This window comes from Myodes glareolus, chromosome 4 (genome assembly GCF_982192425.1).
Source record: "Myodes glareolus chromosome 4, mMyoGla1.1, whole genome shotgun sequence".
NCBI classification, from domain to species: Eukaryota; Metazoa; Chordata; class Mammalia; order Rodentia; family Cricetidae; genus Myodes; species Myodes glareolus.
The window spans coordinates 28,441,092-28,457,137 of record NC_142029.1 but is presented as its reverse complement, the minus strand read 5'-3'; the positions used below and the strand labels follow the sequence as shown (position 1 = coordinate 28,457,137).

The following is a 16,046-nucleotide window of genomic DNA, read 5'->3' as shown; positions in this document are numbered from 1 at the left end:
GGGGACGTGTATCGCCCACCTGAGGATATATAAGACAAATAATTGATACCGGGAGGGACATTTGCCTCGCTGATGAAGCCTCTGTCAGTAAGATGGGTCGAGACCCATGTTCTCTTAAGCAACTCTAAGGAAGCTCAGTGGTTCACCAAGTTAACCTGGGATGGAATTATGTCACTGGTGTGTTGTCAGTGCTGATCTGTGGGAACTAAACGCTGTTTTCCCCAAGGAAAAGCACACACAGAACCAGGTGAGTGCTAGAGACCTCGCCTAAGAACTCAGTTTTGAACTGAGTATAATTTCTGACTCTTCCTTTAAAAGTCACATCCGTGTAGTGGCTACCAGAGGAGAGAGCTCAGTTCTAGAAGTTTCTTCCCCCTAGGGACAGCCTCCCTGGGTGAACAATCAAATCCCAAACATATTTGGTTTCTGAACAATGGCATGGAAGCAAAGGCAATGGTGTTGTTTCTAAAGTAAAAACGGTTTATTCACGACACAGTACTTAAGAGGTGAAGTGTCTCCTGTCACAGACGGTACAGCCAACTCCCTGGAATGTTCATCTCTTTGGCATAAAGGAAAGAATGAAGGGAAAGCCAGGCTATACTAAGGCAGCTAGGATGGGGGACGGGTCTGCGGCTCTGCTGTCATCGTCACAGGGAGGAGCTCCAGGTCCATTAAAGGAAAGCTGATTCTCTAGAACATCAGGTGGGGGCAGAAGTATGACCACTTCTGGGTGACCCACTGTGCCGGTCCCTCAGTCGTCTCCACCGCACAGGTACAGCAGGGCCTTCTGGTAGTCGCCCTTGGTGTCTTGCTACAAGTGGCCAGAAAGAGAAAAGAATGGCAGCGTCAGAAAAAGAGGACAGACTCCCCGGCAGCCTGCCATAGCCTTGGAGTGCCATGGGCCTCGTGGTAAAACAGAAAATAATAGGAGTGGGTTAATTTAAGATGGAAGACCCAGCTAGAAATACACGTAAGCTATTGGTCAAGCAGTGTTGCAAATAATATAGTTTCTGAGTGATTATTTCAGGTCTGGGCACCCAGGAAAATGAACAAGTGGCCTCCACCTACAGGGTGTCTACAAAATGAGAAAACAGAAAGGTCACCACTCTGCCACTGTTCTCTCTAACCACCTCCATCTTCACACACACACACACACACACACACACACACACACACACACGCCATGTCTGGCAGAGTCAGCCCAGTGCCACAGGCTTTACCTGGATGTAGTAATACAGGGATTTGCCATATTTCTTCTTGAATTCAGATCTGATCTTCAACATGTCCACTTCACTGCGGGAGACCATGATTCTAATCAGGACCTTGTCGCGAGTCCCCTTGCCCTGAAAGTCAAATTAATCACCCAAGTTAAGTCCCTTGACAATATTATCACTATATAAACAGCATCTATCACATTTTTTCTGGTCCTTACGTGATTGTTCTTTTTTTTAACATTGATTTCTATTTTTGAAATGTCTCTCTCTCTGTGTGTCTCTGTCTCTGTCTCTGTCTCTGTCTCTCTCTCTCTCTGTGTGTGTGTGTGTGTGTGTGTGTGTGTGTGTGTAGGCCCCTCTTTTGAGTGTCAGTTCCCCTGGAGCTGGAGTCCCAGATGGTTGTGAGCTGTCCAGCATGGTGCTGGGGGCCAATCCAGCTCCTCTACAAGAGCAGAAGTTGCTCTTGATGCCTGCGCCATCTCTCTGGCCTCTCTTATGCTGTAACAAGACTAAAGACACAAAGGAAACTATTTCCTTGACGACGATGAGCATCTTGGATTTCGAAGCACATTTAGATTTTTAAAGATTTCTTTTAAACTTTCTAAGTATGTATACAGGGTGGGGGGAGCACATATGTATACATGTAGGTGCACACAGAGGCCAGAAGGGGGCGTCAGATCCCCTGTAGTTACAGGAGCCTAGGAATGGCTTGAAATAGATGCCAGGAACTAAATTCAGGTCCTCTGAGGGAGCAATATGTGCTCTGAACCGCTGAGCCATCCCTCCAACCAGCACAGAAGTCAGCTCTGTGCTTATGAAGGCCAGCCTGTGAGTTTGCACATGCAGCAAAGGGCTGCTGACACTTAGGGATGCAGAGAGGAAGAGTCAGGATGCTGTTTGTGCGGCTCTACGTGAATACACAGACTAGCCTGTGCTGAGGAAACCGTTATCTGTGGCAGAATCAAAACAAACCAACCAAGAAGAGCCACACAGGGGCCACATCGGTAAGGGAGGTGCTCCAGAGAGGGAAAGCAAAGGCCTGGAAAGCAGAGCACTTGAGGCAGGATGAGGGTGTGAGGAACGACAGGCTGGACCGGGCAGTTCATGCAGGAAGAACACACAGCTATAGGCCTGCCATGTGACTGCATGCTAGCCAAGGCTCCAGGAGCTCCAGCTTCCTTTCTCATCAAGAAGATAAAAAAAAACAAAAACAAAAAAAAAAAAACCCGGAAGCCCTGCAGGGGTTCCTGTCAGGACTTAAGGGAGGGAACTGACAAGCTCCTATAGTACCTGTGGATGGTCTCTCGCATCCTGTTTGTTTCTATCCTGGGGATAACAGGAGGCCATCACTGAAAGCCCCAGCAGGACTCAGACACCACAGTCACCTGGTCACCTAACCCTTCTAACCCTTTCCTACCGGGGACACTTCCCTCTGGAGCTGCATCACACATACTTAAACAGTTGGGAGAAAGTGGATCGGTGCCTTCTCACCTGCCATATACAATCCCAGCATTAGCATGCTCCCGTCAGATACTGGGACCCTTCTTCTAAACTAGTGGGTCTCAACCTGTGGGTCAAGACCCCTTTGGGGTTCACATACCAGATATCCTACACATCAGATGTTTACATTACGATTCATAACAGTAGCAATATTACAGTTTTGAAGTAGCAACGATAATAATTATGGTTGGGGGTCACCATAACATGAGGAACTATATTAAAGGGTCACAGCATTAGGAAGGTTGAGAACAACTGCTCTAGACACTAGTCAAGAAGATTCAGTTTGAGTCAAATGGAAATGGAGCCTCTGGGCCAGCCACCCTTACCTTCATGGAGTCATACAGCCGGTCAGCAAAGTACAGAGGCTTGTTCTGTATGCACTGGACTGTGGAGAAAACAGACAGTGTCAGAGGTGAGTGAGGCTGCTGGCCTCTCTTGCAATGAGGGAGAGGATGGCCTGGCTCCAGGACACTGACCAGAGTGGCCTGTCACCGGGATGCAGAATGTAGAGGGCTAAGGAAAACTCAGAATCCTGCGCACACCACTGTGGCATCTTCAGTCATGAGATGTGGAGGCCAGTGATGACCCAGTGCGCATGTGAGCTTGCCCGTAACAGCCCTCTCTTCTCCAGCTGACTCAGTTCCTCCCTGGCAACTCTCTGTTCTGCCAACCTGAGCCTGTCTGCAGTTGTACATCTTCACATCTACAGTCAACTCTAAAGCTCCCCAAGACGTGCTGGAAAGACACCACACCGCCCAAGTCCCCTTGAAGTAAGAAGATGGCCGTTCTTTCCTCCTCTTTCTGTCCTCTCTTCCGGGAGGAAAGGCCACACATGCTTACCCAGGTTCAGGAAGGCATTCTCCAGGTCTCCTTTGACCTCCTTCTTGATGCTCTCCAGCATGTCATAAGGACTGTAGTTCTTGTACCTTTCGAACACTGAAAACAAAGCAATAAGTAATATCAGAAGTGCTAGTCAAGGCTGCACTGATGACCTGCTTATGACCCACATAATTATACACCGTGATGAACAAGATGAAAACAACCAAGCAACACACATACACACACAACAAAAACAGAAACAACCCCCCCCCCAAAATAATTGAAGGTGATCATAACATCATGCCAGGGGTTAGAGGTTATTCTGGTAGAGCAGAACTGAACCGTCTGTCTTGCTAGAGGACCCAGGTATAGCTCCCATCCCTAAAGGCTCTGCCTGGGCCACAGAACGTAATCATCTCCATCCTTCCATCCATCTAGGTGTCAGGAGAAGCGGTATAGCTAGTCCTGCCCTCTACTTTATAAACATAGCAAGATCAAGTGATCCTCCAATCAGAAAGGGGCTAAGCAAGGCTCTGTTCACAACATGCTTGTCTTGAAAGCATGAGGACCTGTGTACAACCCCTGAAGCCCATGTTAAAAAAAAAAAAAGTCAGGCATAGTGGTATGTGCTTGCGATCCCAGGGCTGGGAAGGCAGTGGAAGATGGCAGGGAATCTCCAGCCTGCATAGCCTCACTGTTCAACTCCAGGTGAACTCAAAAACAAAACAGGAAGAATGGCTCCTGAGGTACGATATTCGAGGTTTACCTCTGACTCCCACACGCACTCCACACACGTGTGCATTCATATGAACATGCACTCATGAGCACACGCGCACATAGGGTAAAACAAGCTAACACATCAAATGTAGAACGTATTTACGGACAGAAGGTCCAGAACGAGAAAGGAGGCCAAATAATTTTATAATAGAAACTAGGAAGCCAAGTGAAGAACGAGCCTTGTTTCGGGAGCACTAAGCCTCCATGTAGCCTCTACCTATGCCACCCAAGAGCCCCCAGGCACTGAGGTGTCCCTGGCATGGCACTCACCTTTCTGGAGGTGGGACACACTGCGTTCAGTCATGATGCTGATCCACTTGGGAACATCGGTTCCTTTCCTTTTCACCCCGGCATCATAGAGCTCCTGTGAGAGACACAAGCGACAGGAAAAGTTAGCTACACACCGCCAAGCAAGCGTTGCTCAAGAGTGACAGACAAGGGAGCATACAAGCCCACACTGCAGATGTGACCGTCCCCTTCCTCCAATGTATTTCTTAGAACAGGTGTGCTCACTCTTGGCTTCTAGGAGCCACACTGAGCTACCGCCCTAGATCGCAAGGCCACTTCTAGGACTTACCAAAAAGCTTTCTCTCATACTAGAAGTGTTCTGCAGACTACACAGGATTTTAAAAACTGAGGCACATGGTTTCATCTGAAGCTTTCATGACATGCTTCGAGATAACCCAACTGTTGGTTGTGAGGCACACCTAGTTCACAGCTCTCTAAACCAGCCTTATGAGGAAGGGGCAAGCCTCTGTCGCCTCCCCCTGTCCCTGCCGAGCTGAGCAGGGAACCTTCCTAGCCTGCTTGTGCCTGCTGCTCCATCTCCCCTGCTAGTTCACTGTGGGGATCTAGCACTCCCCCACATACACACTCAAGTCCTGAAGAAGCCAAAGGGAGCAAGGTACAGATCTGGTAATTAACATTGGCATTACAAGTATGGTTCCGAGAAAGTAGACTCATATTCTCAGAAGGGTTGAGGTTTAGAAGCGGCCATTACACCCTGACTAGGGACATTACCCCTCCCACAGCTGTGAGCTGGACTCACGGACTCACTTCCAATGACCAGAGTATGACAAGAGTGTCAGTCGTGACACTTGGGACTGCGCCATAAAAGCCTGAGGACTTCTGACTCCCTCTTAGATCATTCCCTCAGGGAAGCCAGCTGCTAGGCTGTTAGGACATTCTAGCAGCCCCATGGAGGCCTATCTAGGGAAAAGTTGACATCTCTTGCCAACAGTCAGTCACACATGAGTCACATAGAGAAGATCCCTTTGACCTAGCTACACTCTCAGGAATCTTAGCCCTGACCAACATCTCAGGAAACCTCAGGAAAGACCTCGAGCCAGAAACATCTGGCCAATCCAGTCCCCGTGCCTAACCCAGAGAACCCGAGAGGAGCTAAATAGTAGCTTAGGGTTATTCATTGGACATAAACAAATGGATATGTGGGATACAACCCCTTTCCAAAAACACAGGCCATGTGAAATTCAGCCAAGAGGCTCAGCACATACCCGGGCATCCTGGTCAATCAGTTCGTAGTCAATGACCGAACCATCCTCTGCTCTTCTGCCCTACAGAAGAATAGTGAAGACATCAGACCCGGCTCTTTGTGCATTATAAGGCAGACGGTGTTTCCTCTCCAGCTCAGGTAGGTGTACAAACACCATCTACAGGTTCTCTCATGGTAATCCAGACAAGGCCAAGGAAGAGCAAGATGGCCCGGGAAGGAGGTAGGGACACTATGCCTCACCAGCGATAGCCACCCCTGGGTGCCCAGTCCTGAGTAAGCATCTCACAGAATTCTGAGCCACACCACAGAGAAACGGAAGCCATTTCTGCCTCTCCCTCAAACTCCGCATCCTGGTAGACTGCATGGTCACCGGGAGTGCCATGATGGCGTGACGTGCAAACAAAGGGAACACCCTTGTGGAGAGCTATGCCTGGGGGTAACAGGATGGGACCTGAGCTGAACCACGTAAGGGGCTAGCGGTACGGAGGTAGGTGGGGGCACTCTGCACAAGACAGGACGAAATGGAACAGGCTGACAGGTGAGTGATGCACTGCCCAGGGGGTCGCAGAGCAAAAGGACAGAGCCACAGTGATGAAGATGAACAGGGACATACCCAGGGCAAGGGGGGAGGGGCTTTCTGGAAGGGTGTGGCAGCAATGGGCTTTGGTCAAGGAAACAAAATGATGCAAGTGGATTCTAAAAAGACCCAGGGACTATGGTGTCCAGAGAGGGACAAATGAGGACAGGAATTGCTACTGTCAGGGAGATGGGAGTGGGCCAGGCTGCAGGACACTCCCCAGTCATTTGCCTGAGAGAGGAACTCGCTCCCCTCGACAGACAGGTGTTCAGGTGCACGCTGGCCAGAACCAGAGATTCATAGCAGACATACGTTACGTCCACGTTAGTGTGCCAACATCAGCAAGGAGCCCACAGAGGCCCACACATACTCCAAAGCACCACACAGGCAAACATTTGCACACACAGAAAAGGTGAGCGGTGATAGACGTAAGGTCACTTTAGCGGGTCGGTGTGGCCACAAATAGAGGCAAAGTGACCTTCCTTAAGTCACTCAGTGAGGGTTAACCGAGAAATCCAGGCCAGAGCTTGGGAGCTGCCCACCCCTCCCCTAGTCCCGGAGTCCAGTTGTCCACACGGTTCTGCAGGATAAGAAATCCTATTAACAAAATGACAGCTCTGCAGCGACGGGACGCAACGGAATTTCTGAGCAGGCACGAGGATTTAGTTAATTCCCTCCCCAGTAAAGAAGGAGCTGTGCCTGCCGTGGAAAGAAGCAAAGGGGGAGGGAGAGACTGAGAGACCAACCTTTGCAAGGGCGACCATCAGCTTGCGGAAGTCGCCGGATGTGTCAGAAACGATGTCCTTCTCCAGGTCGGTCTTGTACACTGAGGAAACAGCACGTTTGGCTTCATGCTTCCCACTGGCACAGACAACCACCAACCCCAACTATCTCTCACCCACCAGGTTTCAAACAGCGGGCATTGTCATGTTAGTGTGAAAACAGCCTATTCTTGAGTCCCCATCTGAGGGGGAAGTCTCTAGAAAGATGTTCGCTCCCATGAGATCAGAGTTAGGGTGATTGTCAGCGTCAACAAAGAAGTCAAAATCAAGCCAGGGGCCCTGGAGCTCTCTTTCATCAGCGAACTCTTTTCTAATTAAAACACTGCTTCTGATGCTGGTGAGAGGCTTAGGAGACCCTACCAGATCCACATCTGATGAACTGAGTTCTACCCTCCAGCTCCCTCATAGGAGGAGGGTAGGATCAGCTGCGCTGGGATGCGGGTGCGTAGTGTGTGCCACGTGTGCTTGTAATCCCAGTGCTGGGGAGGCAGAGAGAGAGAGAGAGAGAGAGAGAGAGAGAGAGAGAGAGAGAGGTGGAGGGGGAAGCAACTGGGCTAAGAGAACAGGCTACTCACTTTCCTTATACACTCTGTTGATCTCCTGCAGCTCCTGGTTGGTTCTGGAGCAGATGATCTCGATGAGGGAGTCCTCATCAGTCCCCAGACCCTGGGAAGCAAGAAGCCCAGACCTGAGCAGCCGTCCTCACCCCCAGCCTGCTGCAGACAGAGGGGCTGTGAGCCCCACCTCCCCGCTCCGTCCCTCTTGAGCAGTCTGTGCTCTGCTCCTGGAGCACTGACTAAGGCCATTCCTCTGTCACATCCCCAAATCCCAGGTGTAAGTGTGCATCTATGTTCAGCTATGTTTTTAAAAAATGAACAAGAAGAGACGGCCTTCAATATCCCACCGCGCGAGGGGAAGTCGTGGGCTCCTGCTGGCCATTTGTCTTTGCTAGTTTCTGTCACGGCCGACCGTTATTTTAATAAGCAGGAAACAGGTGTCTTCATCAAACAAGAAGTGGTATGTGGTCGCTGTCAGGCAGCTGCCATAGATTAGAACATCTACTTAGCAAGGAAGGGTGCCGTTAGGGTATATATATATAAAAAAATAGCCTCTCCTCTTTGAAATGGAAAAAATGGCTCAAAGTTAAAAAAAAATGCACCATGCAACTTCCATTTTTGCTTGCACTTTTCAGATATTTTAGTGACGGAAAGGGGAATGACGAAGGTGCCAAATGAGCCTGGGCACCAGAACTTTATCAGGAAACGGGAGTCTAATGAGTGAGATCTTCAGGTTGAACAGACACACTTCGGAGCGCACCGGAGAGCTTGAAAGGACTCAATGAAACATGTATTTCAAAGCTGACTTCCTGATCAAAGTTAGGACTTAATAACCAGGGTCCTCCAGTGCTTGTCTTCACGAGCAGAGAGGTACCTCTTTGAACTAAGCAGAATTTACAGCTGTTTAAAATGTAAATCAATTATAAGGCGTTAATACAATAAGAAAGGTACTTAGCTACATGAAAAGTATGTCAGCTATTAATTAAACTTATTAGAGTCTATATGCCCCTTTAAAATTATGCCTTGTATAATCTAAGCTAAGCCCCAGGTTAATAGTCAATTTGGAATTTTGGCCTTACTCTAATCGTTGACTCTTCTCCCAGAGTTTTTAATCAGGATTTCTCACAGGTTCCTGCAAAACCTCAAATTCCTCCCCGGTCAGCAAAAAGCCTATGCAGCAGTACTCTGAATGGGGACTCTGAGGTGACCGCCCAGCATCTGAAAATGTCCAGGGAGAGGCAGCTTCTTTCAAAGAGGACAGAGATGCGGACTGACACCAGCGCCCGTGCCAGAAGAAATGCCGCGCCCTGCCACCAAAGGGAAGTGAGACGGGCATCCGGGATCAATGCGTTCGTCACCCGCGCATCGGAGGAGTCGGATGGAGTTTTATCTCTACTTTCAAAGGTGACCTTGGTGATTTCCTAAAACTTGGCCCAAGCTCTCCACAGCTTACCCATAATCCTTATCACAGGAGCAACTTCTCCTGTGACATGTGGCAAGACACAGTCACTGGTATTGCCAGAACTAAAAACAGATTTTTTTTTTAATAAAGCATCATTTGAGTTAATGTCACTTCAAGATTTGTGTATTTCAGACGGGTTACTCAGCCGGGATAGCTAATGGAAAAGCTGGCATCAGGTCGGAGATGGTACAGTTAAAGCACCTTTCATTGGGTTCAATTACTTAGATTAGCAGAGTGACTGACAGCTCACACAGGTCGGCTTCTCAAGTCAATAACACCTAATAATAGATACCAGGCCAGTCGCATGAATCACAACTAAGTGGATTCCTGACAAAAGTAAGATGAACTGATCTGAGTGTTGATGGCTAAAGAAAGCCAGGGAAAGAGCGGCTCCCACATGGCCCCAAAGGTCCTAAGATGTGGCACCCTCAGGAATGCTACTTTCGTCAAGATGTTGATATGAAACTACTGTCTCTCTCGCTCCCTCTCCCTCCCTCCCCCTTTCTCTTTCTTTTCTTTCCAGCCTGGCCTTAAACTCCCCACACAGCCAAGGGTTACCTTGGACTTCTGAACCCCCTGCCTCCACCTCTGGAGCGCTGGGATTATCAGCATGCAGCCCACGCCTGGTTTGACATGGCGCCATCCTTACTGACAGCTGCCCTGCAGGACAGCCTACCTAGGACATGCAAGCAAACCCCCCCAAAAAACTGAGAGCTACTTGAGCTACACTGACGAACTGAAGGAAAGAGGCATTTAACACATCCTACAGTGGCTCTGTTCTATCAAGTCCAGGGTTGTGGTGACACCCTGTGTGTGAAGGAGCCTCATCCCACCCTACCTCCGTGTCCTTGGGACCCCTGTGCCCTTGGGAAAGGATGACAACTCAACTGTGTGTGCTGCCCGGCTTCTGCTCACTACAGATGCCTTACCCAGCAGTGCCAGCAGAGGGCAGCATCAGATTATCCAAGGTGTCACAGGCATCCAGAGAAAAGGGGTCCTGAGCTTTGCTGTGTCTGCCATTTATATAACTCTTACATTTAAGTACCATTTGTCTAGCTCAGGTGGGCACAAAATCCATAATGTGCCTAAACTAGAATTTACTAATTTAACCTCAAATCCCATGTGCAAAATAACTTTGCGAAATCAAATATTAGATAACAATATTATGCTTTGCCAAAACTTGCCACTGTATCCAGGTGTCATTTCCAGCCTGAAATCGAGCCCCGCCTGCACTGTGTTGCTGACTTGGGGCCCAAATCTTAATTTTGAACCAGGACTGGACTGGGGAAAGCCAGAGGAAGCTGCACCAGGAGGGCACGGGCAGAATCTGCAAGCTTTGCTAAACAAAAGCTGTTTTTCTTTCTCCTTAACACCCCACATATCCTCCTTAAAGAGGAAGTGCAATCAAGGAAGCCGTTTTCCCCAAAGGCATTCCAATCGCCCAGGTGCCAAGTCTGAGCAGCTGCTAACTGGCTTCTCAGCATCAGGAAATTTCTTTGCAGTCTTTAAAAAGAGAGAGAGAGAGAAATTGAAATATTTTTGGTTCAAATCCTGACAACTTATAGCATTGAGGGTGGGTGGGAAATGACTTCAAATAAGAATCAACACAACTGACAATCACCTAATTACACTCAAAAAGCCGCAATCCACATACACTAATGGGAGAGCTGGCAGATGCCACCCCACACGTGCTTACCTTCATGGAGGCTTTCAGTTCGGAGGCATCGTACTGGGCAGGTGTCTTCAATAGGCCCAAAATCACCGTCTCCAGGTGGCCAGATAAGGCTGACTTCAGCGCTGACGGAAGCTCCTGCAAAAGAGAGCTGTTTAAGAGCCACACTTACAACCAATAGCCACTTTAAAGCCAGTGAGACAGAAATAAGATATCTCTGTCTAAAAAGCAGGCTGTGAGCCTTCAACGACCCTGTGGTCTGGGGAGAACATCCCTCCCTATACTCTTCAACAGACTAGGAGGGTCAGAAGCCACATTGTAACAAAACCCAGTAACATCCAGGCTAGAAACCAATGTAGCATAAGAGTCACAGAGAGAGCTAAGAGAGAGAGAGGGAGCTTCACAGTACAGTGGGGACACCCTGTGGGAGACAGGGCACTTTCCAAGGTCAAGGCCTAGCTGAAAAGAAGTATGGTAGAAAGAAAAGCAGAGCCCTCCGGGACTGCTGAGATCCCCAGGGAAGGCCTTTGTGGAGCTGCTCTAGGGTGGAGTCTTTCACCTTGCAGAAGGAACCAGACGGCCTAGCAGGGCGGAAGTGACTCCGAGCATTCCCTGTTTAAAACACTGCACCTCACATTGAGCCACCTACTCCTCCAGTTCGGGGTGCTGCTAATGAATCTGATGTGAACTCCAGCCCCCTAGAGTCTCCTTTGACTCGCTGCTGAATATCATTTCTCAGGGATGCCACTACCACTGTGAAAAGACGGTTTGAATTAAGTCTGAGGCTGCCCTTACATTTGTAGACAAATCCTTAATTCAGCGTGGCTCCTATACATATCTGCTCAGAGACTGGACATCTTACCACTTATATGTACTGACTGGCTGAACTGAGCTGACTGGAACAACAATTGTTTTCTCTCTGTGTGTGTCCATGTGTACATGTATGTGTACATGTATAAGGTCACAGGACAAGCTTAGGTGTCATTCCTCAGGTGCCTTCCACTTTCTGTTTGAGACAGGGTTTCTCATTGGCCTGAAACTTGGCCATGTAAGCAAGCTATCTGGTCAACCTGTCCCTGCTCCTAGAGATAATGTGTAGCTTGCTTTAGAGACGATCTTTCCGAACCCACACATGTCAAGAACGTCAGACTTGATGTAGATCTGAGGATTCGTGGGGACCGGCCCATTCACCTTCTTTCTCTGACTTCTGATGTCCTAAGCATGCATGGGAGGTAGGAGGGTCTTTCTAAAACAATACACACCAATTACAGCGCCGGCCTTCCAAATTGGAAACCCTGAGGTTAAGCGATCCCAACTTAGTCTCCCCACCACCATCTCTGCTCCAACTTCAGCGGGCATCTGGCCACCCACTGGATTTTTCCACGTTGACTTGCATAGCTCAGAATGTCCAATATAGGACTCAGCACAAACAAAAATCCCAGAAGGGATTAATAAAAGAACAGTTGTCCTCTGTGGAGGGAAACTTCATGTCTAGAACTGGTTCGAATATGCAAAGCACAAAATCCAAACTTCCTTCCTCCTCGTGGCCGTCATGTGCCTGCTGTGGCTTACCTCCTGGGCAGGGACAGTCTGCCTCCTACTGGAGCAGGGTTCTCAAACTTCCTAATGTTGCAGCCTTTTAATACAGTTCCTCATGTTGTAGTGACCCCCCCAATCATAAAATTATTATCTTTGCTACTTAATAACTATCATTTTGCTACTGTTATGAATCGTAATGTAAATCTCTGTGTTTTCTGATGGTCTTAGGCAACTCCTGTTGAAAGAGCCATTTGCCTGCCCGCAAGGGATGGTGGCCCACGATCTGCTGCTCTAGACTAGTCCTTGTCAAACAATGCATCTGAAAACCTGCCAGGACGTCCTTCAGAAACCACCTCAAGCAGCTGTGGCATCTTTCTGTGACAGAGTCTCATTCTGGGCCACCAAGAGTCATCAGGACAGCAGGCCGTCCCTACCTAGCCCGTGGCAATGCCTGTGTATTTGCTGACCTGCCTCACGACTCTGATAATGCCTTGACTCCAGCAGGCTCTGAAGGACCTGTGTTCTCCAGCTATCTAACGTGAAATCGAGTTCCGTGTGCCTGCACAGCTCCAAGACCACACTGAATGAGCGGTTGTCTCCCCCGTCCAACGCAGTAGACCTCCTGCTCCAGCAGGAAGCTGGCTCTCCCAGCTCTCAGATCCTCTGGGAAAGCTAGAGACATAAAACACTCCCCTCTGCGCCTCACAGAAGATTAATACAAGTCTAGTGGAAGAAGAATTTTAATGTCTGTGGGATGAAGGGAGCCAGCTGCTTCCTTTTTATGTCCTCTCCAACTGTTCCAGAGTGTGGAGGAGGGAGCTACAGCAAGGCTTGACCTGTGACTCCCAGGACCTGGTGGTCATGTCAACTCGAGGAACACACAGTCTCTTCTGGCATCCTTTCAGGTGACCTCTACTGTGCCTGGAAGTGGAAACCTCAAGTCGGACGGGAGTTACATGAAGTCACTCTTATGGCACCGTCCAAGAAAAAATGGAAAGCTTTTCATAGAAAAAAAAAGTTAAAAATTAGAAGCATGTCCTTAAAAAAATTTTCCAATGCCTTGGTCAAATAAGATGAACAAGTGGGAGTTGTTTTTAACCACTAGTGGACCAGCAAAGGAGAAAACACACAAAGACTCCTTAATTAGCAGGAGTGAGGCATGCTGAAGACAGCGGAAGGACCACAACACTTCAGCCAAGCCCAATTGCTGGAATGATTTGAAGATGCCAAGCATGTTATTTATTTGTGTGTGTGTGTGCGTATGTTCATATGCACATGTGTACAAGTGCATGTGCACATGTGTGTTTATTCATGAAGATCAGAGGTTGATGTTTATTTCTTTCCTCAACTGAGGTTCATCTGATTTTTGAGACGGGGTCTCTCACTGAACTCAGAGCTGTCTGAATCAGGTAGACCGATTGTCCAGGGAGCCCCAAGAATCCTCCTGTCTAGATTCCCTAGCCCTGGGGTTACAACGGCAAACCAGTGTATTTAGTTTTGTTTTTCTTTCCATGGATGCTGGGGACTGAACTCAGGTCTTCATGTTTATGTGGTAAGCACTTTACCAACTGAGCTGTCTCCCCAGTCCTTCAGTGTAAGTGAGAAGATCCTGTTCAGATCAATGCCCAGTGGAGGAAGCCATCCTAAAATTAAGTTCACAACATCTGATGAAGAAGCAGTAGAAGAAGCATGTTGCTCCATCCAAAGCACTAAGCACAGTCCCCGATGCAATGTCAGCCCTCAACAAGCGGTACCATGGCCGGCATTCCTTATGCCTATTCCAGAAAGTCTCCCTCATGTGTGCTAGGGTGTTGCCTTTATGTTCCAGCTTCCCTACGTGTACCTGCGTGAGTAGCAACCCTCACAAGGATGTAAGAGGGAAACCTTGGACATCCAAGAGTTCTAGAAGGCTCTGTTTGGTTAAAGAAGAGCCACGATGCACAGAAAGAATGTTGGGCAGGGGTAGGGGAATTGGCTCAGCAGATAATGACTGTGCTAGATGTACAGGAGCCAGATGTGGTTGCACACATCTGCAACCCAAGATGGAAGATGAAGACAAGAGAATGACGACCGGGAAGCTCAAGAGCCTGCCACCCTGGGGTATGCAGGATGACACAAACAAGGGACACACACACACAGTCATTAAGAACAGAACTGGCAACATCTGAAGACATTAATTCAGCAAGGCCTGCCCCCTTCCCCAAGATTCCAGTACCTTCTTGGTCCTTCTCTGGTAGGCGAAGGCAATATCCTGTCTCTGTGCATTGCTGCGGTTAGTCAGAATGTTGACAATGGTAACCTCGTCCACTCCTGTGGAGAATCAATTGTGAACAGTTACCCACCATGCTCTCCTACTTACGGGACTTTTCTACAGTGAGATCCATGTGTTCTTTTCCACACCCAACACTAGGACCAGCTCTTCCCCATTCCCGACCCAATGCAGACACTCTCATTGCCCTCAACCCTTTAAATATTTGTACTTAAAAAGCTATTTGGTTCATGAATTGGTTCCTGAAGTCAACCGTGGGAGGGTTGTGTGTGACGCTCCGGCAGCCAGACGGAACGAACAACAAAGATTTAGGAGGGTTTTAAATGAAGGCGCCCAAATTGCCACTTAGCTGGAGCATTAATAGACAGAACCTTCAAAATGAATTAATAGAGACAATTATTTATATTTATTGCAAGATTACGACTGTATAAATGACTAGGTATAATTTCTATAATTATCCCAGCTGTCATGACAAACGAGTCAGGCTTAATATGGCAGTTATATTTTAATAGCTTAATTGATTAATAGAACCACACTTATTGAAGACGAGATTGTCTCACAAGGAAAATACACCTCCCGTGCTTTCAATCTTCAATAGGTGACTTTAATAATCAATTTTACAACTGTATTAAAAAAGAGTAAGTGTTTTAATCTAAATTAAATCTAAATTGGGAGTTTTGAAGTACCGCCCAAATGTTTCAGTACCTATTTTAATTGGAACATGTGTATTTACAAAGATAAGAAATGCCTAGTGGTATCTGAAGGTTTCCAATTTTATATCAGAAATGTTCCTCACATGTCATTTAAGTCAGAAAAGCTTGGTTTTGAGGATTCAGGCGCAGAGAAGGCTCTCTCCTGACTGACTATGAACTTTGTTTAATAAAATGAAAAGTCTTTGCCATAACCAGATAAGTAATTTTGGAACCTCTGAGCTCACAAGGTCACTCCCAGACTGCACATGGCTTGTCTTACAGGAAGTCCTGGCGCACCCGAGAGCCCAGAACTATGATGTTTGTGGGTAAAACAAAAGGCAAGTGGACAGGGGACACATCCTGATGCTTCATGGCATTAGAAAGTTAACAGTTTCTGGGTATAAAAATAATGATGGAGGCTGGAGAGATGGTGCAGTGGTTAAGAGCACTAACTGCTCTTTCAATGACCTGAGTTCAACTCCCAGCTCACAACTGTCTGTAACTCCAGTTTCAGGGGACAAAGCCTTCCCAGGGCTAAACACTAATGCATATTAAAAAGTGATAATACATTTTAAAAAAAAACTTTTATATACTTATTTCAAAGTGAAGTCACAGCAATAAACAAGCATATTAGCAAATGTCTCTAACTTCAGCTTGGATATTGAAGGAGGTC

The 16,046-nt window shown here is 47.8% G+C and overlaps 1 protein-coding gene across 1 annotated transcript in view; it reads right to left on the bottom strand.

Annotated features, from left to right (window-relative positions):
• Positions 1–459: 459 nt before the first annotated feature.
• The window catches only part of Anxa2 (annexin A2), a 39,453-nt gene continuing 23,866 nt past the window's right edge, over positions 460–16,046 (bottom strand). Inside the window, exons 4-13 of the mRNA XM_048423701.3 lie at positions 14,628–14,722; positions 10,898–11,011; positions 7,758–7,848; positions 7,147–7,226; positions 5,825–5,884; positions 4,581–4,674; positions 3,555–3,650; positions 3,041–3,099; positions 1,221–1,343; positions 460–811 (exon numbers count right to left, since the gene is read on the bottom strand). Coding sequence (XP_048279658.1) covers positions 752–811; positions 1,221–1,343; positions 3,041–3,099; positions 3,555–3,650; positions 4,581–4,674; positions 5,825–5,884; positions 7,147–7,226; positions 7,758–7,848; positions 10,898–11,011; positions 14,628–14,722 — 872 coding nt within the window. The 3' untranslated portion in view covers positions 460–751. The remainder of the gene's footprint in view (positions 812–1,220; positions 1,344–3,040; positions 3,100–3,554; positions 3,651–4,580; positions 4,675–5,824; positions 5,885–7,146; positions 7,227–7,757; positions 7,849–10,897; positions 11,012–14,627; positions 14,723–16,046) is intronic.